Source organism: Babesia bovis, assembly GCF_000165395.2.
Source record: "Babesia bovis T2Bo chromosome 4 map unlocalized Chr4_1, whole genome shotgun sequence".
NCBI classification, from domain to species: domain Eukaryota; phylum Apicomplexa; class Aconoidasida; order Piroplasmida; family Babesiidae; genus Babesia; species Babesia bovis.
The window spans coordinates 1425623-1449339 of NW_026261571.1; the positions used below are offsets into that span (position 1 = coordinate 1425623).

The 23717-nt window shown below is 38.4% G+C and overlaps 15 protein-coding genes across 15 annotated transcripts; 6 read left to right on the forward strand and 9 right to left on the reverse strand.

Annotated features, from left to right (window-relative positions):
• The first annotated feature begins 44 nt into the window (after nucleotides 1-44).
• BBOV_IV010415 (putative integral membrane protein) lies at nucleotides 45-600 on the forward strand. The gene has a single exon (XM_051767635.1). The coding sequence runs from the start codon at nucleotides 119-121 to the stop codon at nucleotides 578-580; it is 462 nt and encodes a 153-aa protein (XP_051623671.1). The 5' UTR covers nucleotides 45-118; the 3' UTR covers nucleotides 581-600.
• Nucleotides 573-1795, reverse strand: BBOV_IV010420 (Ribosomal_L27A superfamily protein). The gene is made up of 5 exons (XM_001610913.2): nucleotides 1493-1795; nucleotides 1263-1432; nucleotides 910-1228; nucleotides 707-875; nucleotides 573-672 (listed from the first exon to the last, which is right to left on the reverse strand). The coding sequence occupies exons 1-5, from the start codon at nucleotides 1763-1765 to the stop codon at nucleotides 593-595; spliced, it is 1011 nt and encodes a 336-aa protein (XP_001610963.1). The 5' UTR covers nucleotides 1766-1795; the 3' UTR covers nucleotides 573-592.
• A 96-nt stretch (nucleotides 1796-1891) lies between these two features.
• BBOV_IV010430 (diphthamide biosynthesis enzyme Dph1/Dph2 domain protein) lies at nucleotides 1892-3374 on the reverse strand. The gene is made up of 2 exons (XM_001610914.2): nucleotides 3052-3374; nucleotides 1892-3017 (listed from the first exon to the last, which is right to left on the reverse strand). The coding sequence occupies exons 1-2, from the start codon at nucleotides 3272-3274 to the stop codon at nucleotides 1912-1914; spliced, it is 1329 nt and encodes a 442-aa protein (XP_001610964.1). The 5' UTR covers nucleotides 3275-3374; the 3' UTR covers nucleotides 1892-1911.
• Nucleotides 3375-3395: 21 nt separating this feature from the next.
• On the forward strand, nucleotides 3396-4363 carry BBOV_IV010435 (uncharacterized protein). The gene is made up of 7 exons (XM_051767045.1): nucleotides 3396-3551; nucleotides 3590-3606; nucleotides 3643-3778; nucleotides 3813-3910; nucleotides 3947-4038; nucleotides 4072-4110; nucleotides 4145-4363. The coding sequence occupies exons 1-7, from the start codon at nucleotides 3436-3438 to the stop codon at nucleotides 4163-4165; spliced, it is 519 nt and encodes a 172-aa protein (XP_051623650.1). The 5' UTR covers nucleotides 3396-3435; the 3' UTR covers nucleotides 4166-4363.
• A 3-nt stretch (nucleotides 4364-4366) lies between these two features.
• Nucleotides 4367-4915, reverse strand: BBOV_IV010440 (Cytochrome C oxidase subunit II periplasmic domain family protein). The gene has a single exon (XM_001610915.2). The coding sequence runs from the start codon at nucleotides 4889-4891 to the stop codon at nucleotides 4385-4387; it is 507 nt and encodes a 168-aa protein (XP_001610965.1). The 5' UTR covers nucleotides 4892-4915; the 3' UTR covers nucleotides 4367-4384.
• Nucleotides 4916-5022: 107 nt separating this feature from the next.
• On the reverse strand, nucleotides 5023-6032 carry BBOV_IV010450 (putative ribosomal protein L17). Its single transcript, XM_001610916.2, has 6 exons — nucleotides 5922-6032; nucleotides 5774-5880; nucleotides 5549-5732; nucleotides 5413-5515; nucleotides 5295-5378; nucleotides 5023-5259 (listed from the first exon to the last, which is right to left on the reverse strand). Exons 1-6 carry the CDS (start codon nucleotides 6020-6022, stop codon nucleotides 5041-5043), a joined length of 798 nt encoding a protein of 265 aa, XP_001610966.1. The 5' UTR covers nucleotides 6023-6032; the 3' UTR covers nucleotides 5023-5040.
• A 164-nt stretch (nucleotides 6033-6196) lies between these two features.
• BBOV_IV010460 (50S ribosome-binding GTPase family protein) lies at nucleotides 6197-8897 on the forward strand. Its single transcript, XM_001610917.2, has 3 exons — nucleotides 6197-7817; nucleotides 7853-8207; nucleotides 8243-8897. Exons 1-3 carry the CDS (start codon nucleotides 6327-6329, stop codon nucleotides 8875-8877), a joined length of 2481 nt encoding a protein of 826 aa, XP_001610967.1. The 5' UTR covers nucleotides 6197-6326; the 3' UTR covers nucleotides 8878-8897.
• Nucleotides 8860-10544, reverse strand: BBOV_IV010470 (uncharacterized protein). Its single transcript, XM_001610918.2, has 2 exons — nucleotides 10299-10544; nucleotides 8860-10263 (listed from the first exon to the last, which is right to left on the reverse strand). Exons 1-2 carry the CDS (start codon nucleotides 10357-10359, stop codon nucleotides 8885-8887), a joined length of 1440 nt encoding a protein of 479 aa, XP_001610968.1. The 5' UTR covers nucleotides 10360-10544; the 3' UTR covers nucleotides 8860-8884.
• A 985-nt stretch (nucleotides 10545-11529) lies between these two features.
• Nucleotides 11530-13422, forward strand: BBOV_IV010480 (Extracellular signal-regulated kinase 2 domain protein). The gene has a single exon (XM_001610919.2). The coding sequence runs from the start codon at nucleotides 11882-11884 to the stop codon at nucleotides 13400-13402; it is 1521 nt and encodes a 506-aa protein (XP_001610969.1). The 5' UTR covers nucleotides 11530-11881; the 3' UTR covers nucleotides 13403-13422.
• A 174-nt stretch (nucleotides 13423-13596) lies between these two features.
• Nucleotides 13597-15007, forward strand: BBOV_IV010490 (succinly CoA-ligase beta subunit family protein). The gene has a single exon (XM_001610920.2). The coding sequence runs from the start codon at nucleotides 13631-13633 to the stop codon at nucleotides 14939-14941; it is 1311 nt and encodes a 436-aa protein (XP_001610970.1). The 5' UTR covers nucleotides 13597-13630; the 3' UTR covers nucleotides 14942-15007.
• Nucleotides 15008-16862: 1855 nt separating this feature from the next.
• Nucleotides 16863-18104, reverse strand: BBOV_IV010500 (SF-assemblin/beta giardin family protein). The gene is made up of 6 exons (XM_051767623.1): nucleotides 17721-18104; nucleotides 17522-17683; nucleotides 17405-17485; nucleotides 17161-17366; nucleotides 17001-17121; nucleotides 16863-16966 (listed from the first exon to the last, which is right to left on the reverse strand). Exons 1-6 carry the CDS (start codon nucleotides 17847-17849, stop codon nucleotides 16883-16885), a joined length of 783 nt encoding a protein of 260 aa, XP_051623340.1. The 5' UTR covers nucleotides 17850-18104; the 3' UTR covers nucleotides 16863-16882.
• Nucleotides 18105-18581: 477 nt separating this feature from the next.
• On the forward strand, nucleotides 18582-19367 carry BBOV_IV010510 (putative ribosomal protein L14). Its single transcript, XM_001610922.2, has 4 exons — nucleotides 18582-18671; nucleotides 18814-18893; nucleotides 18932-18996; nucleotides 19034-19367. The coding sequence occupies exons 2-4, from the start codon at nucleotides 18822-18824 to the stop codon at nucleotides 19296-19298; spliced, it is 402 nt and encodes a 133-aa protein (XP_001610972.1). The 5' UTR covers nucleotides 18582-18671; nucleotides 18814-18821; the 3' UTR covers nucleotides 19299-19367.
• BBOV_IV010520 (uncharacterized protein) lies at nucleotides 19363-21054 on the reverse strand. The gene is made up of 8 exons (XM_001610923.2): nucleotides 20951-21054; nucleotides 20772-20911; nucleotides 20545-20733; nucleotides 20142-20508; nucleotides 19820-20106; nucleotides 19684-19787; nucleotides 19550-19646; nucleotides 19363-19514 (listed from the first exon to the last, which is right to left on the reverse strand). The coding sequence occupies exons 1-8, from the start codon at nucleotides 21039-21041 to the stop codon at nucleotides 19383-19385; spliced, it is 1407 nt and encodes a 468-aa protein (XP_001610973.1). The 5' UTR covers nucleotides 21042-21054; the 3' UTR covers nucleotides 19363-19382.
• A 9-nt stretch (nucleotides 21055-21063) lies between these two features.
• On the reverse strand, nucleotides 21064-22515 carry BBOV_IV010530 (putative integral membrane protein). The gene is made up of 3 exons (XM_001610924.2): nucleotides 22031-22515; nucleotides 21296-21952; nucleotides 21064-21260 (listed from the first exon to the last, which is right to left on the reverse strand). Exons 1-3 carry the CDS (start codon nucleotides 22208-22210, stop codon nucleotides 21168-21170), a joined length of 930 nt encoding a protein of 309 aa, XP_001610974.1. The 5' UTR covers nucleotides 22211-22515; the 3' UTR covers nucleotides 21064-21167.
• Nucleotides 22516-23192: 677 nt separating this feature from the next.
• Nucleotides 23193-23643, reverse strand: BBOV_IV010540 (putative ribosome biogeneisis subunit NOP10). The gene is made up of 2 exons (XM_001610925.2): nucleotides 23425-23643; nucleotides 23193-23382 (listed from the first exon to the last, which is right to left on the reverse strand). Exons 1-2 carry the CDS (start codon nucleotides 23476-23478, stop codon nucleotides 23263-23265), a joined length of 174 nt encoding a protein of 57 aa, XP_001610975.1. The 5' UTR covers nucleotides 23479-23643; the 3' UTR covers nucleotides 23193-23262.
• Between the last annotated feature and the right edge of the window lie 74 nt (nucleotides 23644-23717).

Genomic DNA, 23717 nt, shown 5'->3' on the forward strand with positions numbered 1-23717 from the left:
GCAGACACATCACGGCAATATCAGCTATAATAAACAGTTATACTACATAACAAACTGGAATAGATATATACAATATCTGCAAATGTAAATATACAAGGAATTATCAAGATAAGCCAGCATGTGCAGTGCTTGCAATATAGCTCTTGCCGTAGGGACGGTCATTACCCTAGGTATATTCACAAAAATGACCATGTTACACGCATATGGAGAATCCATACTCACTTTTCCACATGTATTATTCCACAAATTTGGCCTTGGACGAGATGTCGCAGGATTCATCTTTGCAGGAAGTTGTATCGCATTGGCGTCTAGTCACGTTATCGGTATAATAAATGAACTAGGCGGCCATAAGAAGGCTGTATCTATCTTCATGGACTTATTAAGTTTCAATGTTGCCGAAAAGGGCGGTGTTGTGACGCAAGGATTCTTATCGATACTAACTGCTATCTTATGGTTGTTCATTCTCCACTTCTACACAACACAAAGAAGATCGCATGAAAAGGTGCTTGGAGAACAGAAAACAAATGAATGCAAATTCATTAAAGAAAACTGCATGAAGTTCAGAAAGGACTTTGAATAATATTATAGCATATTAAACATAAGGACGACCAAACCGTAACATTCTTTCGCGGTAAAGCTTAATTAAACGCTCCTCACGTTCAGATGCCGTTTCTGTGTATTATGTAGTTACACAAAAGAAACTAACCGTCAGGGTTTAATTCAGAACTAGTTAAAGTTTCCGCTTCAAGCTCAGCCATCTCAGCGGCTATGGCTTGCTCTTCCTTTATCAGCCACATAGGCTTTATGTAAACAACGTTACAACCACGAGCACGCATTTTCTCCAAGTAATGCACCATATCAATACTTGGCCGTGCCTACATATGAATTAAACTAAAAACTGTGACTTACCGTGCGAGGAAGAACCTCAAATTTGTAAGGCTTCAAGTGAGCACGTAAATTCACACGGTCATAGTAAACAATGGTAACGGAACCACCAACACGCTTTATAGCATCAATAGATGACTGGTCACTGCCGGCAACCTCTATGTGTATCTTATAGGGAAATGGGTAATCGTTTACGTTAAATAACTGGACACCACGTTTTACCTTCACGCACTTGCTGTCGTATAAATGTCGCTGAGTTATAGGAAAGCGTGTATCAAGCCTTCCACGCTCAATAAAATAGCGCAGCTTTGACAAATTAAGCGGATCGAGAGTCTTTCTTTGACTACAGCCGTTATAGGTAAATAACAAAAACATACCGTGAAAGCCATGCTTCCGGCCATTTTGGAAGACGCTTAAACAGTGGTGTTTGTCCACCCTCAAATGTGCGACTATTCGGCTTACTCCCTCTGTGCTTTTGACGCTTAAACCTGTAACCACGAGCAGAGCTTTTCTTTCCCCTTCCACGCTTCTTATGACGACGTAATCCCTGAAAATAATGATCTAGTCAACCAGGAAGACAGAAACATGATATAGTGCTACCACTTACAAAGATACGTAAATTCCGCGGTTCTATGGGAAATAGGGGTTTCTTTGAATAAGCAAAACGACGGTTAAATGGATGTGGAGTGAATAACGTAGTGGAATTTCCATTTCCAGTACCGTAGACGCGCTCGTAGTGTACACCTCGCAGTTTACCGTCCTCTACGGTAACAATCTCGTGAGTACGAACGCAGGATGAGGTCCCAGCAACATCGGAGTTACCACTGAAAAGACGAGCACACGGTTGGACGCGAACTAACAAATTAAGCCCATTGTACATTTGATAACTATTAAATGTGCGATGTTTTAATAATAGTTCCACCGGAAGATGGAACATTTTTCTAAATAACACATTGACCTTGGGTGTAAGGATGCAATGTGTAACAGCCAAAATATATCTGAAGTACCTATGGTGAATACAATGGATTATTTATCAACTTCATGGTCATAACGACTTGCGATTCCATGGAAACCTGGTAATACTTTCGGTTCCCTAGTAATACCTTCCAATGGGTCAACACCGCCAAAAGTACGCTTGGAGTTGTCTTGTAAAGTATCCATAAAACTGTCTACCTGTAATTGTATCTCACAACCACCCTGTAGACGGCGTATTTCACCTCCATAGCTGGTAGTCTCGTCGGTGGATGATTCCGGAATATAAGATGTCAACGTCACAAAGTCAAACTCATAAGGGAGCGACCAGTCAATGCAATCAAAAGCAACCAGAAGTTCAAAAGGATAAACCACACGCCTTCCAATCTCCTCAGGTAACGATAATATAGACTCACAACATGATAACATGCAAAATATGTCAATATTTGGCATGTTAGCTAATTTAGCCTCCGTTAAGCAGTTAACGGAAAAGGTATAACAACGCTTCCCCTGACTCTCTATAAGACGAACTATCGCACGACGTAGCTCCCTATAACCCTTAATGGTACGAGCTACAACAAGAATGCCAATAGTACTTGCATCTTGAATTTTGCCCACTTTGTGGTAGCGCCTTGACCGTAAGCTATGACCTCGAGAGTCCATTATGCTATACTCCAGAGTGTCAACACTCATAACGTGAAACTGGCTGCCAACAGATTTAAGGGCTATATGGTCTTCCGTAACATTATTCCGGGTTCCTGCGTATAGGAATAGTACCAATGTATCTTGTTCACCCATGTGTAAGTCATTAATATATCCGGTTTCTAGAGCAGTATCACTACAGCATCGGAGTATCTTCCGGTAACAAAATACATTTTCATGGTTGTAAACTCCATCATCCGGTAATATATGTTCCATGCATTGTGCGATAAAAGATGGTTTAGAGTATCCAGATAACCAGGTAACAAATAATCCAGATATATGATGAAGTGATGAGTGATATACCAACAAAATGCGATCGAAGTTATAAGTAGACAACCTATCAGACAATACACAGAATAGAATATCTGTATCTACAGTTACAGGATTAAATAAAAACCTAATCGGTACTGGTGACTCTACGAAACTTTGGCATGCGTCACCTACATGAATGACGTAATCTGAAATGATGATATTTGGCAAAATAGCACTTACCGGCATCAGTTCGACGTGCTGCGATCACATCGGTACAGCAACTGCCAACGAACACGTCTCCTAATACGTAAAACTCTCGATTAGGCTCCAGAGATTTACACCGGTCATGTAATTCACTACAGACACTGACTGCAGCTGACACATCAGACGATTGAATGGCAATTCTTTGGTATCCGCGTGATTTAATTTCATCAACTAACGGTTCGAGTATGTTGAACTCCATGTTTATATCTAAATGTGCTAGCAGAAGGTTAACCGTCAAGATCCGTAACACTATAGTTAAGCATATCGTCTAGTCTATCTCTACACACATTGCATAAAAAGAACTAAGATGGTTAATATTTAGTGTTTTTTAATTTAATAAAACGCAATACGGCATAACAGATGTACAGTGCCATCTGCAGCCGACCGGCGATTTGTTACATCGCTCTTATCGCATTGTACTCGTCACGAACGCTGCAAATGACGGATGCTAGAGATGCATGTCTGAAGGATTACTCGTATGTTCAACACATTTATAATGAAACTATGTTTTCAGGCAATCGTGTCCAGAAGGTATGGATGATAACATTGTTGTTTGAATATTCACAGGATGGACTGAATCAATTGTATATTCTGCTGCTTGTGAAGCGCCAATTAACTACATTGGACCTTGTGCCACCAGGTTGCCAGTTGTCATGACCAAACAAGATAAGGTTGAATTAGAAGAGAAATGCAACATCAACTGGTAAGTATACAATGGAACAATGCATTCTGAGTAGGCCCTGTTTCAATACTTGCGATATTGAAGAAAATGCCAAATGTCCGATATACTGGTATATGGAAGATAACGTTTGCAAACCATCGCCAGGATACAGTGGTAGGCGTATCGGATTTCTCACACAAATTAATTCAGGTAGATGTGTTGAACCCATGGATCCAAATCAAATGCATCAACAGGAAAAAATACTTTGGGGAAATAGATGTCAAGTAAAATGGCCTTGCAAGGTATGGCGAAGTCATGCCATTAACATGTTACAGAAAAAATGCAATACAAATTACTACGCCAAATGCCCAGAGGTATGTTTATTTTGATAGGATTATCAAAATACAGGGGTGGCAACTAGATGGTTAGGACATAGAACGCATAGTAACTAAATCCAGATGCAAAATGTATAGCCCCGGTTTCTTACAACGGACCATGTTTCACCACGGCAGATCTGTCATTTTTCACAAATGATATGAAGGTAAGACCATATAAGACGTTATAAATTAAAACAGGCACAATTCGAGCAAATATGCAACGTCACATTCCCATGCAAATAAACATAAATTATACAGTAATATATTAAACTTAGTCCTCGCGATAGTACTTCTTGGCGTGAGCAGCATACGTCTCAGGCGCTACTGCTTCAACCACAATAGGCATGAAACCATGCAATGTACCGCACATCTCTGAACATTGGCCGTAGTACACTCCCTCACGTAGAATAAATGTGTTCACACGGTGAAGACGTCCAGGAACAGCATCAGCCTTAATACCTAAACTTGGTACTGACCACGTATGGATCACATCAGTTGCAGTAATGAGAAAACGAATGTGAGTACGGGTAGGAAGTGTTAAACGCTTGTCCACCTCCAACTGACGAAGCATGCCAGGAACAAGATCCTCATCCGTTACTAAATTTGATTGAAATGAATAATATTTGGGAATTAGGTCCGGGTTTTTCTCATATTCCTCAGGGATAGGATAACGCTCCTCAACAGTTAATTTCGGACGCTTAGTACCAAACGCATCACTGTGAGCTATCCTTGAACCAAAAAAATCCCTAAAGGATAATCTACCATCAAACGGCCACATTTCAGCCAGTAAATATATGTTATCTGATAGCCCAAGGAACCGAGTGACGCGAGCACACGACCGTATATTATATGCACAATAAATAATATATAGTATCACTGTTATATTATAAGCAATTGACTACGATAGATGTTGTGTTGTTATTGTCATTATGGGTTGAAACGAGGGCGCCGTATGGGCTTGCTGAGGTCCGGGTTCCTAGTAGCAACAGGCTGCTCCACAGGGTCAGTGTATGGGACATCCAGCACCTCAGTACAACGGTCACCAACTAAGTTGACAGATTGTATTCGATCCAACCGATCACGCATTTGCGGATGCTCATACCATTGAGGATTTATAGTAGAGGCTACCTCCTCATTCTCATGCCACTGAGAAAATACATTAAACTTATTGTTAAACGTACGCTAGCTTCACCTTTACTAATCAAATGAGAAATGTCGTCCAGGAGGTTCCCATCTCTGTCCAATAACCCATTTGTCTTGGCAAACTAAATACTAGTTAAATGAAATAGTATTACATACATTGTAATATTTGCGGTAATCACGACGCGATCTTTTCATTAAGTCGTGAATGTATACCAATTTCTTCGTTCCAACAGGTTTAGCCGGTCGAATCTCGCCAGATCTGTCTTTATTACGATATCGTAAAAACACCAACCTGTCCACAAATTCCAAATATGCCATTGGGGCCGCGTCAGCAAATCTTAAACGCCATTGATTCACCACTCGGGTGAAGAAGAAAGGTCTGTCAGCATAGTTTGGCACATATTTCTCGTATAACTGATGCCTAGCCTCAGGTGTACGAAGCATACTCTCAACCACTAGGTCGGATTCTGGAGTGTCTACACATTGATATGCTCTAGCATGACCAAACTTAACATACCCTTTTTGGCATGAAATATCACTTCTTCGGCATATTGCTGTAACTCCTTAGCACGCGGAAGCGTGAGCTCCACTCGACCGTAACGCAATAGACGATCTAGATTATTTCTAGAATGATATGACTATTACATCACGACCATATAACCTACTTTATCCAATCAAAGCGTTTTGGAGGTTGACCGCGAAATTTACGGAAAATTCTACCGCGCTGCCCTTGAGCAACAAGCCTTGCCGTTGCCGAGAAACCCATATATGCAACATCATACGCGTGTTAAAATATACATGTATATAATTTTTGCCCCGTGAATAACCTTTTTTCACCTCACATCAGAATACCCATTACAACGTCACGCCATTAAATACTCTTTTTATCATTAACTATATTGAAATATTCATTTGCAGTAAAAGATATATTTTTAAAGTTGATGTGTACATTTTACAATGCGATTCACTTAAAGGTGTAGCATGATTACAGAGTTGGATTTTTGTATTTTCCATAATAGCGCATCACGCGCATAAACGTTAAATACTGAAAATAAAGAAACATTATCACAATGGGAGGTGGCAAAAATCAAAAGGGTGGTAAACATGGTTTTATCGGCAGGACTTTGGCCCATGATATCCTAGCTAGACAGTTGAAGCAATGTGAAAACATGAGTGGAGACAAACCCTATCGTCAACCAGAGTACTCAGTAGTTGAGAGAAACAGCTTGGATGAGTTCACTATGGCCGCTGAAATGGGTTTAGTTAGTTATCTAAACACACATGGAGGAACTAGAGAAGTGGCATCGTCTGATTTCAATAGCCAGTTAGCGAGGATGGTCAACTACTCGGATGCTGATGATAATGAGAAATTCCCAGTGGTACCCATACCACGCAGATGTTTATTCTTTGGTGATGAGGAAAGAGAAGCCATAGGGAGACTCATTAAGCAGAGGGAATATATGCAGAGCATAAAGGATAAAAGAAGAAATAAACGCAAAAATAAAAAATTGGTTGATCTATATATGCACGGCACTGGCCCTAGACCTGTGAATGGAGTATTCGATCCTAGACGCCTACAGATGCTAGAAAAACAAGTCAGACAAGGAGCTGATAAAAAAAGTGATGTCGATGAATTTAGCTCGGACCCTTCTGAAGACGATCATATGGAAACACTATCAACTGATTTTAGTGGTTATGACAGCGATAGCGAAGGAGAGACTGAAAGTAAAGGGCCCATACCAGAGGCAATAGCAAGCAAAAACTCGTTTTTCAATATGGAAGGGACACAAGGTTGTTTTAAGGTTGATCAGGAAAGTACGCTCGCAAGTGATGTGATATCAGCAGAGTCGAACACTTCCCAAAAGAGTCTTGAGAATTTTGACAATGTCAAGCAACATGTTACTGTTATGCAAAAACAAGGATTCTTAAATGGATATAAGAGTGACACATATGACGTAAATGTGGATTGTGTTAGTGATGATAGCAGTGATTACGAAGACGTAGATACGTTTAGCGATGAATATAGCGATATAAGCGACGACGACAGCAGTGGTTTTGTAACTGAAGAAGAGGTCGAGGCTAATACCGACACAAACTGTGTTACAAACCCATTGAATAACATGGCATCAAATGAGAAGTTCACTGTCCTGAAACATAAACCTGATTTAAAGTATGTAAAGGAATATAAAAAGGCTATCGAGGAAGAAGTTAACGGCATCGATATTTGCATGATAGATGCAAACGAACTTAACCGTATAGAAACCAAATGCTTTTATGCTTGGAGGAGATTGCTTTCTAGAATTGAAGATGAAGAAGATAGAGTTGTTACACCTTATGAAAAAAATATTGAGTTTTGGAGGCAACTCTGGAGAGTAATAGAACGTAGTCATTTGCTGCTTGTAATTGTAGATGCCAGAGATCCACTATTCTATAGAGTGCCAGACCTAGAGGATTATGTAAAGGAGGTGGATTATAGAAAAGAAACCATACTTATACTCAACAAGGCAGATCACCTTTCATTAGAACTGAGAAAAGCGTGGGCCAACTATTTTAAATCTAAAGTAGGTGTTGTATTCATCCATAAATATCAATGCAGGGTGTCGACTTCATCTTTTTCTCTACCATCCCAGGAAAATGTGATTTTGAGTACAAGGAACTATCAAGTGAAGATACGGCATATAGAATCCATGATGCTGATATGTTGTTTAAAAAGATCGATATATATCGCAAGAAACAAAGGTCAATATTTCCCGAACTACGTCAGGAGGACACTTCTGATATGCCAGTGTACACAGTCGGCTGTGTTGGTTACCCTAATGTGGGAAAAAGTTCACTAATCAATTGTCTTATGGAAGTAACGAAAACCAATGTGAGTTGTCAACCTGGAAAAACGAAACACCTGCAAACGCTGGCATTAAAGAAGTATAATATCACATTATGTGATTGTCCAGGTATGTAACGTGTTTTTTTCTTGACATATTTACAGGTTTGATCTTTCCAAACATCGTGGCCAATAAACATCACCTTCTCGTAAATAGTATTGTTTCAACGGCACATTTCAGGGGTAGTCTTATTTTTGCGGTACAACTCATATGCAACCGTATCCCAAACCAGTGTTGTGAACGTTACGACGTGGACAGAGCAGAGTGCATTACAATAAATAAGAATAAGAAGCCTATTTTACTGAGTACCAAATTTCTGGAGTGCATATGTAACAGCAGAAAATTCTTCTCTGGCGGTAAAGGAGGACAACCCGACCTAGGAAGGGCAGCAAAACTGGTAGTCAAAGATTATGTCAATGGCAACCTGTTGTATTGCGCTTGGCCACCTGATTTTAAGCCAAGTGTAGTGGAATGTGAGCATGTGGATACCCTAGCGGAGTGTTTGGCGACACTTAATATCGGAAAACAAGCCAATGTAACATCGGAAGGCTATTTGAAAGTTCCTAAAGAAATACGTGCGGAGGAATCGAAAATGAATGATTGGCTTATGGCCACATCTGGTGATATACCACAGGAACAACCACAAGCAATTACTAAGCGTAAAATGAGATTCCTCTTAAAGGGCAAACGGAAACTAGAAACGAAACACAAAACAAGTGGACACAATCCATACAATTGAAATAATGTTATATTGTAAACAACAGTAACAATAGCGTACTGAAGATAATAGTGTAGTTACCAATGAATCCGCTCACTAACGGCTTATTTGCCACAGGAGGCAACGTCGCAACGGGAGTGAAGGCCACATGTTGAGGTAATAAAGCATTTCCTTGGGGCATATGTGCGATACCGTGACCATGAGGCCGTAGATTTGCGATAGGACGCGCAGCAGGTTGAACTGCGCCAGCGGCCATGGCAATGGGTGACATCAAAGCACCTGGATCATGAACTCCAATCGTAGATCCAGTAGTTTGAGGTAACGATGGTCTCAATACTGAACCAGCGGCAAATGTGGGATACAAACCTGGATCGTAGCGACGTGCAGGCGCAATCTTTTTATTGCAGGTGACCTGAACACATGAACGGGCTTCAATTACCTCACAATGCTCACAATTGACATGCATCTTCAATGCTTCCTTGAAAAATGACCCCTTCAAGTCACTCTCCTTAACTCTAATGTTCTGCACAGCAGTAAATACGAGTGATTGGTCCTCCACGGCGCCATCCCAACGCTGAGGTTGTCGACAGCTTGTTATGTTGCGGTGGTTCATGCTAAAGTGGATGTGCAAAGTTGGATTTACAAAGATCTTCCTAGCCTGACGATATGCAAAGTTACCGGCCCTGGTTATTACGTGGCGCTTCTCAGCATCGGTCATAGGCCCTTCATCGTCGCCACCAATATCCTCATCATCTGATTTCTTGAATATGTTGAGTTTTTTGAAAGATTCCATAATATTCGGCTTGAACTCCAAAAAAGAACCATCATCATGTCTACTAGAGATCATATCCTTTGCAGCATCAAACCCAGCCATTAGCATGCCAGCACGGTGACCTTCCTCATCGAAAATTGGCGCAGCTTCATGCATCTTCCTCCCAGGAACGCGGTACCACTGTACCACAACACGAACAACTAAGTCGATGTATCCATCGCTTGTAGAGTTACAAGATGCAGAATTTGTCCTGATTTCGCTTTCAGGTGTCGTAATCTTTAGAGGCATATCAAACGGAATGACCTCTAAGAAGCTGTCCCTTTCTTCCTCATCGCCATTATCAGAAGATGCACTTACGGGAGTTGCAGCCACATTGTCCAAGTGTCCTTCAAGAACGTTTATCTCATTAGGTGTTAGCCTGGACAAGTAACATATGTCTCCTGAATTCAACGACGGGATTGGACATGATTGACAAACAGTCTGAGAGCCACATTGGGGATCGACAGCGTTAGAAGTGGTTGTGTCACGAGATGTACAACCAGCAGCATGGCATATGAGATCAGCAATAGGGTACACACCAGAATTTCCTGTAGTCACCCATGGTTGATAAGCGGCCGGGAGAATTTTCACGGCATCTGTAATAGTGATAATAAACTATAATATAAATTACCTGTAATATGGGATCCAATAAATGGAATCAGGAGACCAAGCCATAAAGACATGAGTGGCATCGCACAAACGTATGATAATTTGAATTAAATGTTACACATCTGAATAAAATAGATACAAACAATGACATTGAAATGTCATGTGTCTAATGCACATGTAGAAATGTGTAATTAAGCGATGCAGGCATTAGACTTGAAAAAATAATGAACAAAGGCACTACTAGAGTACAACTCTAATGTCTTATTCATATATCAATAATACAGCTCTCAAATAATTAGAATATGATAAATATGCACTTTAGTGCCTCGCAGGAAATGGTAGTAGATCAATTTGTCTACATTATACAACTCATAACTCAATGTGTAAGCTCCAATATACAATAAAGAATAAAACCTTTAAATATGATTCAACACATTTTATACTGAAACCTTTTCGTATTATTTTAGACTACTATGGCATCGTTAAAATACACCAAAGTCGTAAGCATACAATATTAGATCTCATTACCACTCTCGAGCGTATGATTGCCATTAACAAAGAATAAAATGTTGTCCCATTTTGTTGGTAAACTAAGTATATCACGGACGTACACACTACATGACGCTGGAGTAACGAATAATAACCACACATCTCGTTAACTATTTAATAACATACCATTTATATTAACAGTATTATACAATAAAATATTTCAGCGGCGTGGTAATTAAGCGAGCATGGTAAGTGTAACCGTATGTCGTGCGATAACTACAGCACCGTGCTACTAGGACTACCAAAGTTCATTAATTATGATACAATGACATAAAACTGTGTAATTATAAATGTTTCCTTTTATATAATAAAAAATATAAAAATGAAGTGCTCAAAGGCGCACCGCAATGACGCCCATATTAATTGACAAACAAAAGTAGAAACCAAGAAACCGCTGACTTACTAATACAATATAGTACTAATATTATGTTCATATGTTATTTAAATGTGTACTTTTGCCACCTGCATGCACCAATATACCTAAGCGAACTGCTATCAAGAGACCTGTCGCGGCAGCGTGCTCCACTGCGGCTCCGTGCTGTGGAGCAGCCAGTATCACACTGTTTTAATCGCTTATCATACGATCACTAAAGGGGCTTTATTATTGTCGGAGTTGTCTACTATATCTCAATTCTATCAGGCTGTGTGTGTGCCCTATGTGGTACGTGGACAGGTGGGTATTTGATATGTGTTAGTGGAAGGATGTCGCCCTGAGAGATGCTGTATTTGAATCGGGATCGTTAATATTTCTTGTTCTACGTTTATTCTTCTCTGTTGTGCGTTTGTTAAGAGCGCTATTATTCTATTCGTATCGCTAGATATTGTTAGTATATGCTCACTCATCGTGGCTGAATGAGGCCGGTTCAATCCACTGGCGCTCCGATACTATAACAAAACGCAACGACAGTTGATTGTATTAAGACAAGATGATTTAGATTTCGTGCTTTTGGCAAATTTTGGCCTTTTTTACACAACTCATTTATCCAATTCAAAGTTCGGAAAATGATTTGAAATATTGAAACAGGTTCATTTGTATCTATCCGAAACTTTAGAAGGATGAGTGATCATATTGATGAACATATACTCAGCAAGTTCCACATACTCCAAAAATTGGGTAAAGGTGCTTATGGTATAGTTTGGAAGGTAGCAAACAAAGAAACCCAGGAGGTGGTAGCGCTGAAGAAAATATTCGACGCTTTCCGCAATTCTACAGATGCTCAACGTACGTACAGGGAGATTATGTTCCTTCACTATCTACGAAAGGCACATAACATTATAGAATTAAAGGATGTATATCCCGCGAAAAACGATCGTGATCTATATCTTACATTCGAATATATCGATACAGACTTGCATTCTGTTATCAGAATAAATATATTAGAAGAAATACACAAGAAATATATTATATACCAATTGCTAAAGGCAATAAACTTCATACACTCCGGTGATTTGCTCCACAGGGATTTGAAACCATCAAATGTTTTGCTAAATGCGAAGTGCAATATTAAGCTGGCGGACTTTGGTTTGTCCAGAAGTGTTGCTTATGATGAGACAACGGACGAAGCCCCCGTACTCACGGATTATGTTGCTACACGTTGGTATCGTGCACCGGAGATCTTGGTGGGAAGCACTAAGTATACTAAGGGTGTAGACATGTGGGCTATAGGGTGTATATTGGCTGAGTTGCTTTTGAATAAACCGATCTTTCCTGGATCGTCCACCATTAATCAGCTGTCAAAGGTGGTTGCTTTCACTGGTATGCCAAGTGATGAGGATATAGAATCGTTAGGTTCACCTTTTACTACGTTAATGATGGGTTCTCTTGCAAGTGTACAGAATAAGCCAGTCAAAGAGTATTTCCCCAATGCTCCAGATGATGCTGTTGATTTGGTCGTTCGATTGTTACAGTTCAATCCAAAGAAACGTATAACCACCTTGGAGGCGCTCAACCACCCATATGTACGCTCTTTTCATAAGTCAAATGACTCGATTCCTGTGATGTATAAGGCCGTTAAAATACCGATTTGTGATAATGTAAAGTATGACGTGGCAAATTATCGTAGGTTGATTTATAAATTTATTGAGGAAAAGAGAATTAGTAGTGGTAAGCCTCCTCTAGATGGCTTCCCACATCTGTCAACAACTAATATGGACGTCAAAAATCCGCCAAAGATGCAAAGTAGTGTAAATGATACTAGGTCGGTTGTTGTTACAAGCAAATCTGTAAATAATCTTGGGAAGCCAAAGTGCGATGTTAATAAGGAAAGAAGTGCTTATAATGTACAACCAAGTAATAATCTAATGGCTATACACACGAATGTGGCAAAGCTCAAAACAGTGCCCGAATCAAACTCACATCAGCCAAATATCGCCCAAACAATAAATCGTGTACCTATACAACCCAGAAGAGGATTCTTTCAAAGCACGTGCGGATCAAACCTTCAGAAAAATGCCGCTTATAATCAGCCGCAATTAGTTGTGAGACAGAAAGCGCCACAGCAAGCGAATCAAACACAATATCAATGCAAAATGAAGCTTCCGCAGGAATCCTCGTACGGAAACACATTTTTCTTTTGACAAAGGTCAAGGGAAATAACTGTTTTTAATATCGGTTTTCATTACTGATATACATTGTTGAGTAGTCCCTAATAAGTATTTTTATATATTTTGTGTATTTCATTTATTCAACAGTTCTAATGTTCCATAAATATCCTACACACCCAGGGCCGTCTAATGGGGGAGACATATGGCTAAAATATTACTTTGTCATTACAGATAACGTTTCAAAGAGGATTCTAAATTAAGATGAGGGCTTTTGTAGGTTTTAGAAAAGCGCTTGCTCGTTCCATAGTCAACGGGAAGCTTTCCTTTAAGGGTGATAACGCTTCCTGTAATCATGCAAGATCAACAAAACGATACCTCAATGTCCCAGAATTTGGGGGTATGAGGATTCTTAAAGAACATGGTATTCCTACACCCATGAATCGTTTAGCGCGCTCCCCTAGCGAAGCAGAAGCGATGACTCATGAAATACTTGAGAGTACAAAGTGTGGAGAAGTCGTACTTAAGGCCTTGGTGCTTACCGGAGGTAGAGGAAAGGGTAAATTCGTAGGAACTGATATCTCAGGAGTAGAGCTTGCTAAATCACCCGAACGTGCAAAGACACTCGCCGAAGGCATGATAGGCAATGTGTTGGTTACCAAGCAAACTGGAGCATCTGGTTTGAAATGTAAAGAAGTCCTTGTAGCTGAAAAGTTGAATTTAGCTAAGGAAAGATATATTTCATTTATGCTTGACAGAAGCTCATGTTCCATTATGGCAATAGCTACCAAACATGGAGGTGGGAATGTAGAAGAGGTTTCCGAAAAGGATCCTTCTGCGGTGCTAACCGTGAAAATTAATCCCTTAAAAGGCATAACTGATGACGAAGTAACTAAAATAGCAACCCATTTGGATTTCTCTAAAGGTCTGTTAGAAGACACCAAATCTTTTGTCAAGAACATGTATCACGCATTTGTAGCTAAGGATGCTCTTCTCTTAGAAATTAATCCTCTTTCAGAGACTGAAAATAGTAAGCTAGTGGCTTGTGATTCCAAAGTTATTATCGACGATAATGCTGATTTCAGGCAAAAAGAGATATTCGAATCAGTGCCCCCTGCTGAAAACGAATTGGAAGCGAGAGCCAACGAAGTGGGATTGAATTACATTTCTTTAGGTGGCAATATTGCATGTATAGTTAATGGAGCTGGGTTGGCCATGGCTACACTTGATTTGCTCACCCACCACGGAGGTTCACCATCTAATTTCCTAGACGTCGGAGGTAATGCTACAGGTCATATGCTGAATCAGGCTCTCGATATTGTAGCTTCGGATGCAAAAGCTAAGGCTCTTCTGGTTAACATAGTAGGTGGTATCGTTCAGTGTGACCAGTTTGCTCTGTCATTTGTAGAGGCTGCTAAGAACTCTAAAATGCAGATCCCAGTCGTATTAAGACTCCAGGGTACGAACGCCGATGCTGCCAAAAGAATCCTCAATGAAGCTCAAATACCACATATATTCTGCCAGGATTTCGATTCCGCTGCTAAATCAGTTGTCGAAATTGCTAATGCATCTTGAATGGATTTTATTATAACTTTGGGGTCAATAGTAGGGTGACACAACTCACTGATAGCATCCCACAACATACCTAATAAAAAAATAATTCATGAAATTGTTCCAATTCTAACTATCCGGTACCGTCTCTACTTGATTGCGAATATTGTTCCACATAACAATTGAAATGTTAAAACAACTCAGTCGCATCATCTATAACAATAAAAATTAGAAATCCTCCCAACGTGTTATGCATTGTTCTTGGAATATTGAAATCATCCTGTAGGGCAACTGTTAACTGGGTTTTTCCAAACTTCGAATGTTATACAAAATAATAAATGCAACAATTGGATCCTTCCATGTTAGTTAGAATGCGACAATCTATCTTATGTCATCGTAACATGACATACTCCAACCACGTCTAGATTGTATTGGGATGGTGTATATTTTTTTAAACATGTTATAGAGTATGGCAAACTGAGCTACTCATAGATTTTACTTTTTCATCCGGAAGGTTTTAGATAATCATATCTTATTCCATATTGGGTGGTAAAGTCAGTTGCTATATGGCCTATCAAAATCGTGATGCATTTCATAGTTGGATTTACGATGCTAAATAAGTGTTCATACAACTATAATCCTTATAAACAGTATGACATTTAATTTTGACATGTTTTCGTGTCATATATATCGTAGTCCATATAAGTTCTCAAGAATCTGGATATGTTTTGGATATAAACGAACAGAGATATCGAATTGATGATGCTATCTAATCACATTGAATTGCATATTATACATATATATTGCATGAATAAGGGAAACAGGAAATATTTACATTGTAGCATGTATATGACTGCCTCACTATACTCTGTTCCTTACCTTATCATCTAGATCAAAATAACACAACATGATATGTTACAATGGCGTCTACTAAAGAAATGAAGGCTAACATTACCATTTCATATTATTTCGGGATCTCAGCTTTATGGGCCACTAGGTTTGGGTGGGGGATATAACATATATATAAATTTGGTTGTTGAAGGTTTCAATGTTATCTCTATTACTTTTCAACTATCAAGTAGTATATTCTGACTTACATCAATGGAAAATTCTAACAATGTATCAAATGTTCGTGTTCTATCCATGCAGCACAAAAGTCAAAATTTTGTCTATAACTGCTTTTTATTGTTACAAAGACATTAGTATGTCATCTATGAATCAATATAATCCAATTCACTCATTTTTGTTTCTTAATGTGAATTCCCCATTTATCCTGGGAAAGCTTTACAGGTTTTCACTTTTAATTCTGCATCATATTATCGTATGCTTTCACCCAATACAGTATATATTCTGCATATGTGATGATACGTTCATTGGTTGGGGTACTAAGAGTCTATTGTGAATCTATCTCTATATTTCATATCTAAGCATGTGGCATTAACCTAACTTTATATCTCTCATATTGACGAATTATGGTTGTTTATTGTATATTTAATATGCGAATGTCAACCTGTAAAGCTAGAAGTTTACGTAATATTCTAACTCTATTATATTATAACCGTATATATCGTGGAAATACACTATATCATAACTGAAGCAATGCGAAGTATCACATATATATATTCAAGAGCATTTTTTACTTAAAGCTCACAATGTATAAGTGTCACAATTAAATTTTAGAAATGATTTAACAAAATAATTCAGCAATGCATGCCTGCATATTCAACATATTTTCATAAGAACGGCCAGTTACCAACAGTGTTCGCCCTTATAGTTTATGTAAGACGTTTACCCTATATTGATTGATATTTACGTATTAATGGCAAGAACAAGGACGCAAAAGTGCATTGACTATCGTACGATATAAGTATACCCAACTCAATAAAATCATTAATGACTTATTTCATTGTATAAACACCTTTTTGACAAATAAATGGTGTGGTGTCCCACCATATTATGCGTTCATTAAGCAGTGGTGTGCATTTTACGTAAGACGTTTGCTTCATTCTGTATGTTTCGGGGTAACATCTTAACGATATGTTCGAACGCCTAAAAATGATCGACTTATAAAGCAGAAGCATACCTCTAACAATAGTTCATCAGATTCCTTTCTAGCTTTAGATGCCAGTTCCAATGCCGTTTCAAAAGTTCCAATCTCTTCCATTATTTGTGGTGACATTGCTCCCAGGTCAGAGGCAATCCATCTACAACACAATGATCCAATAATTGCAGACGAGACTCACTCTGACATCTTGATTATTTCTGCTCGTAATTCTTTAATACCTTCCATGCAAAGGTAGTTAATATCATTGACGCGGGATTTAATAGCACATTCCATATGCAACAACTTGTCAGCGAACGACGTATCCTTTTCAACTGTGATAGCTGTGTCATTTTTGACATTTCTATGGAGTTCATTGATATCATTTTGTAGCATCTTGAAATCGAACTGTAAATTGTTTTATCCATTTTGAGAGCACCACTTACTGCTTGACCAATCTTCTGACTCAAATCATTAACAGAACCCTCAACAGCAGCACAACGAGATACTAATAGATCCAATCTCTCCTGCAGACATTATTATTAGACATTTATATTGCTTACAGCGAGTGCATTAACTCTTCTGTTTAGCTTGGCTTGAACTTCATTCAACATACGATTTACCACTTCGAAAGTATTTTTCTGAAGTGCATCTATAGCCTCTTTTCTTTCCTCTAACTCTATCTTGACTCGTGCACTCAGCTTATTAATTTGCTGTGCGATACGCTAAAACAATATATTAGGTACAACATAGGCTACATACCTTAAATTTTTGCTCTTCTTCGGCTTTTCGCTTTTCACCTTCTTTTGCCACTGTAGATTCGAACACTTTTAGCTGGCAATGAAATGCTGTAAGCTTATTGTTTGGTGGAGACTTCACTTCGGCACACATTGTAGTAATGTGTAATCTGTAAACGAAAGATATGCGATAAAATAACGTATAACCACTACACACCTAATTAAATTAGGCACAAAATGCAATCCAATCAATATTCAGCGACAATGAAACCACTAAAATAAATTTGATAAACGGGGTTGTGTAAAGAAAAAGACAGGGTCGATAAGATAAATTGGATGTTACATCCACATATCATACAAAATTATGATATTAATATAATCACATAACTGAAAAATAAATGATCACCTCATTTGATAAAAAATAGTTACTGTTCTACGTACATCACGAACGCAAAATGGCGCACCAATCAATATTATCTCTTAATTCAAAAAATACATCACAATATTTGTTTATGTTAGTTACGTCTTCTTTATAATGACGGAAATGATTAGTGCTACATATACATAACGATTAGGTTCATAACGATCCACATGATATAAATATCATATATTACCAACCACATCTTCATGGAAATATACATTTACCTATATAACACAAAAACCAAAAAAGGATGAGATGCTAACAATAAAATGGAATACACATTTGTATACATTTATGGTAGAGGACGATGTAGATACCCTATGACGACTCGCAACCATTTTACGATTTGGAAACGTTATAAACAATTTTACAATATAAAATAATTCATAATCATTATATATTGGTGATTTATGAAGCTTGTTTGGCTTGGTTCGAACTTCCCCCATTCATAACCTCAGGAGGGCCACGTAGTATACGATCAATTTCTCCTATTATAACACTTATTAAGCACTTTACTAACATATTATTATATCGTATTGCTATATATATTGCAAGGTAGGTTGATGGTTTGTTCTTTTTTATCGTGGTTGGGATATAACGTCTTCCTAGTTTGCAAATTTTGACCTTTTCTCTATATAATCTCATTTATGCTTCTAATAAAAAAGTTGTATACCTCGAGTTCTTCATTAAATTGCAGCTATCATTATGCCGCTGTTCAAGAAGTTCGTAGAACCCGGGCGGTTGTGCCTGATTACGTACGGGCCTGACGCTGGCAAGGTTTGTTTCTATTATGCTTGATTCCAAAATTTTAACAGCTGTGCGTGATCGTAGATATTGTAACAAACACGAGGATATTGGTTGACGGTGGTATGATTACAGGGTATGTTGCATATGCCAAGTTAACAATATAGCCGTAGTGTTGAGCGCCAACAGATTCCTGTGACCTGGATTAAATTGACTGACACCAAGATAACCCTTAACCGTGGTGCTAAGACTGGAACTGTGGGCAAGGCTGTTAAGAAGTTCGACGCTCTTAACGCTTTCAAGCAGACACCATTGGGAAAGAAGCTCGAGATCGCCGAAAGACGCAAAAACCTTACAGACTTTGAGCGTTTCAAGCTCAGTGTTGCCCAGAAGGAAAGGCGTAGGTTGATGAGAGAGGCGGGTGCCGGTGAGGCTTAACGTTGCGACTCATTGCTCCGCTAACCTTGAGTGTACTTTCAACGTAATATTATACGTGCGATTATTTATAATAAGTCTAGATGTTTATATTTCGTCTATTTCACCGAATAGTGTAACTTTTTCACCCATAATTTGAGCGGCGATGGTCTCGAGCTTTGATTTTGTTTGTTTGACTATCTTACGTACTTCTTCCAATTCACTGTTTAGTTTTTGTAACTACGGTATCATTATTTAAAACATTGAAAACTTACGGCTTCTTCCGTTGACTCGATGCGCCTTGTGAGTGAACTTTGTTCGGTGACGTTATTGCAACACCTAGTGAAAACATCCAAGTCAACATTAGCAGACCTGGTTAGATTGATACAACAGTAATAAAAAAACTCACTTTTCTACTTCACTTCGGTTTCTAAGTAAACTTATGCTCCTCAGGGCAGCTGTCCCACTAATGAGTTCAATCGCTTCGTTTAGTATATCCATGCATTTCTCGTACTTTCAATAATGATCAATACAATCAAACAAACCTTAGAGAGTGGCTGTTGGACCAAGGAATTTACCTTTTCACTTACATAGCTAAATATATAGTTGGCGTTAGCCGATCTGTTTCTAAGTTCATCAATCCTGGTCTTTACAAACGTTTGCAGCTCTAGTAATTCTCCGAGCAGTTTCTGTCTGAATGACGCATTGCCCAGTTTGAGATTGAATATATTGATGTGCGAACTATCATTTGTTTGCGTGTTATGATCTGGATTATTTTCATTTATATTGGAACTACCATCTTGACCGTAATTATCATTTGCTGAATTCCCATCTATGTTAAATATTGCAAATAACCACGGCTCCTACCATTTAAATTCGACACAGTGACATCCATCCCATGTTCTGCGGTCTCCTTTACTGTCTGCATCACAGTTGTTGCATCATATAGCATATTCATTTCGTTCATGTTCACAAATGCAACAAACACTGGCAATAATTCGCTGCATAATATTTCGCAGAGTTCTTTTGTCCATTTGTATTTTTCTATTGTGAGCTCAGTATTCTTGCGAGTGATTGCCTCAATAAGTTTCTCCTTTAGGATCGGTACGAATTCAATATCGAATGGATATTGTTCAATATCTATATTGTAGGATGCTAGTTTACTAGAAATTTCAACAGCTCCTGCTTTCAATCTACGTAGACATGTGGTTTTCCTATTTCTGTATTCAACAAGCTGTAAAATTTGTTCCATTAAAAACAACAGACCTACCTCTTTCGTTACACGTTCTGCAGATTTCTTGATCGATGGCGCGTTATAAGTGGTTTGTTGCAGGAGTAGTTGGTAGTAGGAGACAAGATGGATATTGTGACTATGGAACTCCTTCAGGATTTTATTTGCATCATATAGAGGCTCGTAGGTATATTGTCCCATGAAATTCACCTTTTCTCCTTCTTCTGTCTGCAAACCATTCATAGAAAGAGCACTCATATACATACCGCTTTAAGTTTTTCAACAACATCACTGATGATTCCATACCATTCGGTGTAGTTTGAATTAGATTGCTTCTGAAGTTGTTTAACATTGTCTGGAAGGTTCGTATGTTTATCAAAGAATCCTTTGCACTGTTGTTCCAACGCTATACGCTAATATAAAACGTTTTTAAGACAAAACTAACAGAGAAGTCTCTTGTTGCAATCCTGAGGTATCTTTCCCCTGGCCATCACCCAGTTCAGGATTTGATTATACGGTAACTCAACAGGAGCCATAATTACGATATTTATTTTATATATTTAAAATCGTGTGTTTAATGTGTAGATATGCGACTAAGGAAAATGACTACCTAGACGCGTCGATTGGGAGGACAACCTCAGTCAGTGAAGAGGAGCAAAAGTTCAATGTGTCCTGAAAACAGCCGATTTAATTTGTGAAGGAAACAGTAAAAGACACGTAACAGTTGCAATTACTATACACATCCAGTAAACACCCTGAAAACAATATATAAAGACATTATACAACTTACGTATCCACTTCCAGCTTTATACGCGGAAGCCATATCCGCCTTTCCCTTGTCTATCTGTTCACTGGTGAGCAAAATTTCCTGTTCGAGTTTGTAGATGTTTTCACCTCGTTTTTTAATTGTTGCGTTTAGCTCAGTAAATAACTGGTTAAGCTCCTTTGCATTTTTCTCTAAGGCAAGAATATCTTGAGACTTAGCCTTGAGTTCGTCAATTAATTTGGCTTCATTTGATTTAAACATATCCTCTGAATTTGCAGTTTCAGCGACTACAGAGGCAGTGGTGTCTGATCTTTGTGCAAGATTCCTTTCCTCTTCAATGACCTTAGCTGCAGTGGTATATTCTTTGACGACTGAATGGTATGTTTCCATGAGTGTCCGCAGCCTATTGACAGATGCATCTTGCATAGTGAATCGAGTTTTCAAATCTGTGTATGAGTAACGCATTGCCTCACGGTGAGATAAAGCTTCGTGGTTAGACCGATTGACAGCTGTAACATGCTGCTTTATCGTGCGAACCTTGTTGCTACACTGAACACAGAATGCGTTAAACCGCTTGTGAAGTTCATCCAGGTTAGTTTCGACCTTTCTGTTGCGTATATAATACTTGAACAATGCAAGTGTCTGGACGATTTTCGAGAAATCATCTATCGCATTGTTAAGCTGCGATATTTGTTCAATATATAACTGCATATGTTTATTACCCTACACATCTGGTTAAACAAGCACAACGCAACCTACATCTTGCTTGAAAAATGTAGTAGACATATCGTCCCTATCATCGGCATAATTAGTAGATAGATTTGTCATGTGAGATTGCTTGCTTCCTGAATGCATTTCATCAAATCCTCCCGCTATATTAAAATCTAATGCTGAAGAATCGACTTCAAGAAGCCATTCACATTCACCATCGAAAGCCATAGTGTAAGAAGGATTGTGAGATGTGTCAAGATTCTTGCTGTCTACTCCACTAGACAGTTAGTTATTTACAACTAACAGCCTCTATTGGTTTACTTTTACAATGGAGATGGAAATGAGCTGCATGACACGGATGTCTAACAGCTGTGGGAGACAAACTGTTAAATTATACTACGTACACCCACTAGACAAACAACATCAACAGGTGCACTAAAACGGCATATATGACACTAAACCGCTTTTAAGTAAAGTATAACATTTAAAAATGTGGCTTGTTGCAAACAAAATCCATTCAATGCTGAGATTTAGATAGCGTGTCTATGCCCGTGGCCTTCCACACGGTAAGTGGGGAATACCTTGTGTTTTGTGAACATGTTGTCATTATTGGCTTATAATAACATTAAAAATCAACCAAATGTTACATGTTGTTTGACCTGTAGAGCTTGATGGTGGAATTTTATGTACCAAGATTCTTGTCTACCTCCAAATTTTCATGTGTCGGCCTTCATTTGTCTAATTCTACTTTCCTACGTTATTAATTACGTTTTAGCAATATTTATAATTACATGGAATCTGCATATACAATGCAACGTTGTCTACTTTACCATCGTGGGCTGCATTTAGTTATGTTCGATCTACGACTAATGTGTAACATCGGTAGCAGCATATTTCGACATCTAATAGTTTTTAATCATTAAAGATGTATGTAATATTAAAGATTACTTGCTTTCGTGTAATGGAAATATGGATGAGAGTATCAAATTAATGTTTTATTAGCGCATCTTGCACAAAGATAATGATTGACAATGAGCTGCACATTATCGCATTATGACGCCATAAACATAAAAACAACATGTGCATATGAGCGATCTTATATAACGAATTTCTTAAACGGTAGAGCAATAGTATATACATTATATGTCAAATAATAATTCATCAAAATAACAGAATTAGTGCGACGATGTTCACCATATAACAGTGATAATTGTCTTCAAAAATCCATCATTATAGATTTGGTCAATATTTAAATAGCTCCTTTCTCGCAAGAAGTGTTTTTACTTCATAAGCAAATTGAAGCGTTTTTTAAGTGCGATTCTATGTTTGGAATATTTATCCTCCGGCGAAAACCTTGCAGGATGTGCCGAAAGCGTTGGCTCTCCATTAGGTCCAGCGTTCTACATAGATTTATATTAACTGGGCATATATTATACACATACCGCTATAGTATAAACACGCTTTCCATCAGCGTCAAGGTAGTATTTTAAATACATATTATAATATCGTTTACTTCGTAGAATCGGATGAGATCTTGATGTATTAGTCTCAAGTATTTGAGAGAACAATTATAGTTCTACGGCATTATCATACGTATACTCAGCAGATTAAAGAACTGTTCCGCATCTGTATAACCGAGTAATTGCAATGTGAATAAGGGATAGATTAATCAAATGTGTTCAAGGATTTATTAACGTTCTTTGTTTACTTGATTATCAGGGTATGGGGAAGAATC

Coding starts and splice junctions, on each gene's coding strand:
- BBOV_IV010415 (XM_051767635.1), top strand. CDS start 119: ATGTGCAGTGCTTGCAATATAGCTCTTGCCGTAGGGACGGTCATTACC.
- BBOV_IV010420 (XM_001610913.2), bottom strand. CDS start 1,765: ATGTACAATGGGCTTAATTTGTTAGTTCGCGTCCAACCGTGTGCTCGT. Junction 1,433..1,492: donor CGCGGAATTTACGTATCTTT/GTAAGTGGTAGC, acceptor CATTATTTTCAG/GGATTACGTCGTCATAAGAA. Junction 876..909: donor TTGAGGTTCTTCCTCGCACG/GTAAGTCACAGT, acceptor ATTCATATGTAG/GCACGGCCAAGTATTGATAT.
- BBOV_IV010430 (XM_001610914.2), bottom strand. CDS start 3,274: ATGGAGTTCAACATACTCGAACCGTTAGTTGATGAAATTAAATCACGC. Junction 3,018..3,051: donor AGCACGTCGAACTGATGCCG/GTAAGTGCTATT, acceptor TCATCATTTCAG/ATTACGTCATTCATGTAGGT.
- BBOV_IV010435 (XM_051767045.1), top strand. CDS start 3,436: ATGTACAGTGCCATCTGCAGCCGACCGGCGATTTGTTACATCGCTCTT. Junction 3,911..3,946: donor ACCATCGCCAGGATACAGTG/GTAGGCGTATCG, acceptor AAATTAATTCAG/GTAGATGTGTTGAACCCATG. Junction 4,039..4,071: donor AAGTAAAATGGCCTTGCAAG/GTATGGCGAAGT, acceptor AACATGTTACAG/AAAAAATGCAATACAAATTA.
- BBOV_IV010440 (XM_001610915.2), bottom strand. CDS start 4,891: ATGTGGCCGTTTGATGGTAGATTATCCTTTAGGGATTTTTTTGGTTCA.
- BBOV_IV010450 (XM_001610916.2), bottom strand. CDS start 6,022: ATGGGTTTCTCGGCAACGGCAAGGCTTGTTGCTCAAGGGCAGCGCGGT. Junction 5,516..5,548: donor TATTTGGAATTTGTGGACAG/GTTGGTGTTTTT, acceptor TAATAAAGACAG/ATCTGGCGAGATTCGACCGG. Junction 5,379..5,412: donor ATTACCGCAAATATTACAAT/GTATGTAATACT, acceptor ACTAGTATTTAG/TTTGCCAAGACAAATGGGTT.
- BBOV_IV010460 (XM_001610917.2), top strand. CDS start 6,327: ATGGGAGGTGGCAAAAATCAAAAGGGTGGTAAACATGGTTTTATCGGC. Junction 7,818..7,852: donor CCAACTATTTTAAATCTAAA/GTAGGTGTTGTA, acceptor ATATCAATGCAG/GGTGTCGACTTCATCTTTTT. Junction 8,208..8,242: donor CACATTATGTGATTGTCCAG/GTATGTAACGTG, acceptor ACATATTTACAG/GTTTGATCTTTCCAAACATC.
- BBOV_IV010470 (XM_001610918.2), bottom strand. CDS start 10,359: ATGCCACTCATGTCTTTATGGCTTGGTCTCCTGATTCCATTTATTGGA. Junction 10,264..10,298: donor TATTGGATCCCATATTACAG/GTAATTTATATT, acceptor TCACTATTACAG/ATGCCGTGAAAATTCTCCCG.
- BBOV_IV010480 (XM_001610919.2), top strand. CDS start 11,882: ATGAGTGATCATATTGATGAACATATACTCAGCAAGTTCCACATACTC.
- BBOV_IV010490 (XM_001610920.2), top strand. CDS start 13,631: ATGAGGGCTTTTGTAGGTTTTAGAAAAGCGCTTGCTCGTTCCATAGTC.
- BBOV_IV010500 (XM_051767623.1), bottom strand. CDS start 17,849: ATGTGTGCCGAAGTGAAGTCTCCACCAAACAATAAGCTTACAGCATTT. Junction 17,684..17,720: donor AAGAAGAGCAAAAATTTAAG/GTATGTAGCCTA, acceptor ATATTGTTTTAG/CGTATCGCACAGCAAATTAA. Junction 17,122..17,160: donor GAAATAATCAAGATGTCAGA/GTGAGTCTCGTC, acceptor ATTGTGTTGTAG/ATGGATTGCCTCTGACCTGG.
- BBOV_IV010510 (XM_001610922.2), top strand. CDS start 18,822: ATGCCGCTGTTCAAGAAGTTCGTAGAACCCGGGCGGTTGTGCCTGATT. Junction 18,894..18,931: donor ACGGGCCTGACGCTGGCAAG/GTTTGTTTCTAT, acceptor AAATTTTAACAG/CTGTGCGTGATCGTAGATAT. Junction 18,997..19,033: donor GACGGTGGTATGATTACAGG/GTATGTTGCATA, acceptor ATATAGCCGTAG/TGTTGAGCGCCAACAGATTC.
- BBOV_IV010520 (XM_001610923.2), bottom strand. CDS start 21,041: ATGGCTCCTGTTGAGTTACCGTATAATCAAATCCTGAACTGGGTGATG. Junction 20,912..20,950: donor TTGCAACAAGAGACTTCTCT/GTTAGTTTTGTC, acceptor ATTAGCGTATAG/CGTTGGAACAACAGTGCAAA. Junction 20,509..20,544: donor CAGAACGTGTAACGAAAGAG/GTAGGTCTGTTG, acceptor CAAATTTTACAG/CTTGTTGAATACAGAAATAG.
- BBOV_IV010530 (XM_001610924.2), bottom strand. CDS start 22,210: ATGGCTTTCGATGGTGAATGTGAATGGCTTCTTGAAGTCGATTCTTCA. Junction 21,953..22,030: donor CTACATTTTTCAAGCAAGAT/GTAGGTTGCGTT, acceptor CAAATATCGCAG/CTTAACAATGCGATAGATGA. Junction 21,261..21,295: donor ATAAAGCTGGAAGTGGATAC/GTAAGTTGTATA, acceptor TATTGTTTTCAG/GGTGTTTACTGGATGTGTAT.
- BBOV_IV010540 (XM_001610925.2), bottom strand. CDS start 23,478: ATGTATTTAAAATACTACCTTGACGCTGATGGAAAGCGTGTTTATACT. Junction 23,383..23,424: donor AGCGTGTTTATACTATAGCG/GTATGTGTATAA, acceptor AAATCTATGTAG/AACGCTGGACCTAATGGAGA.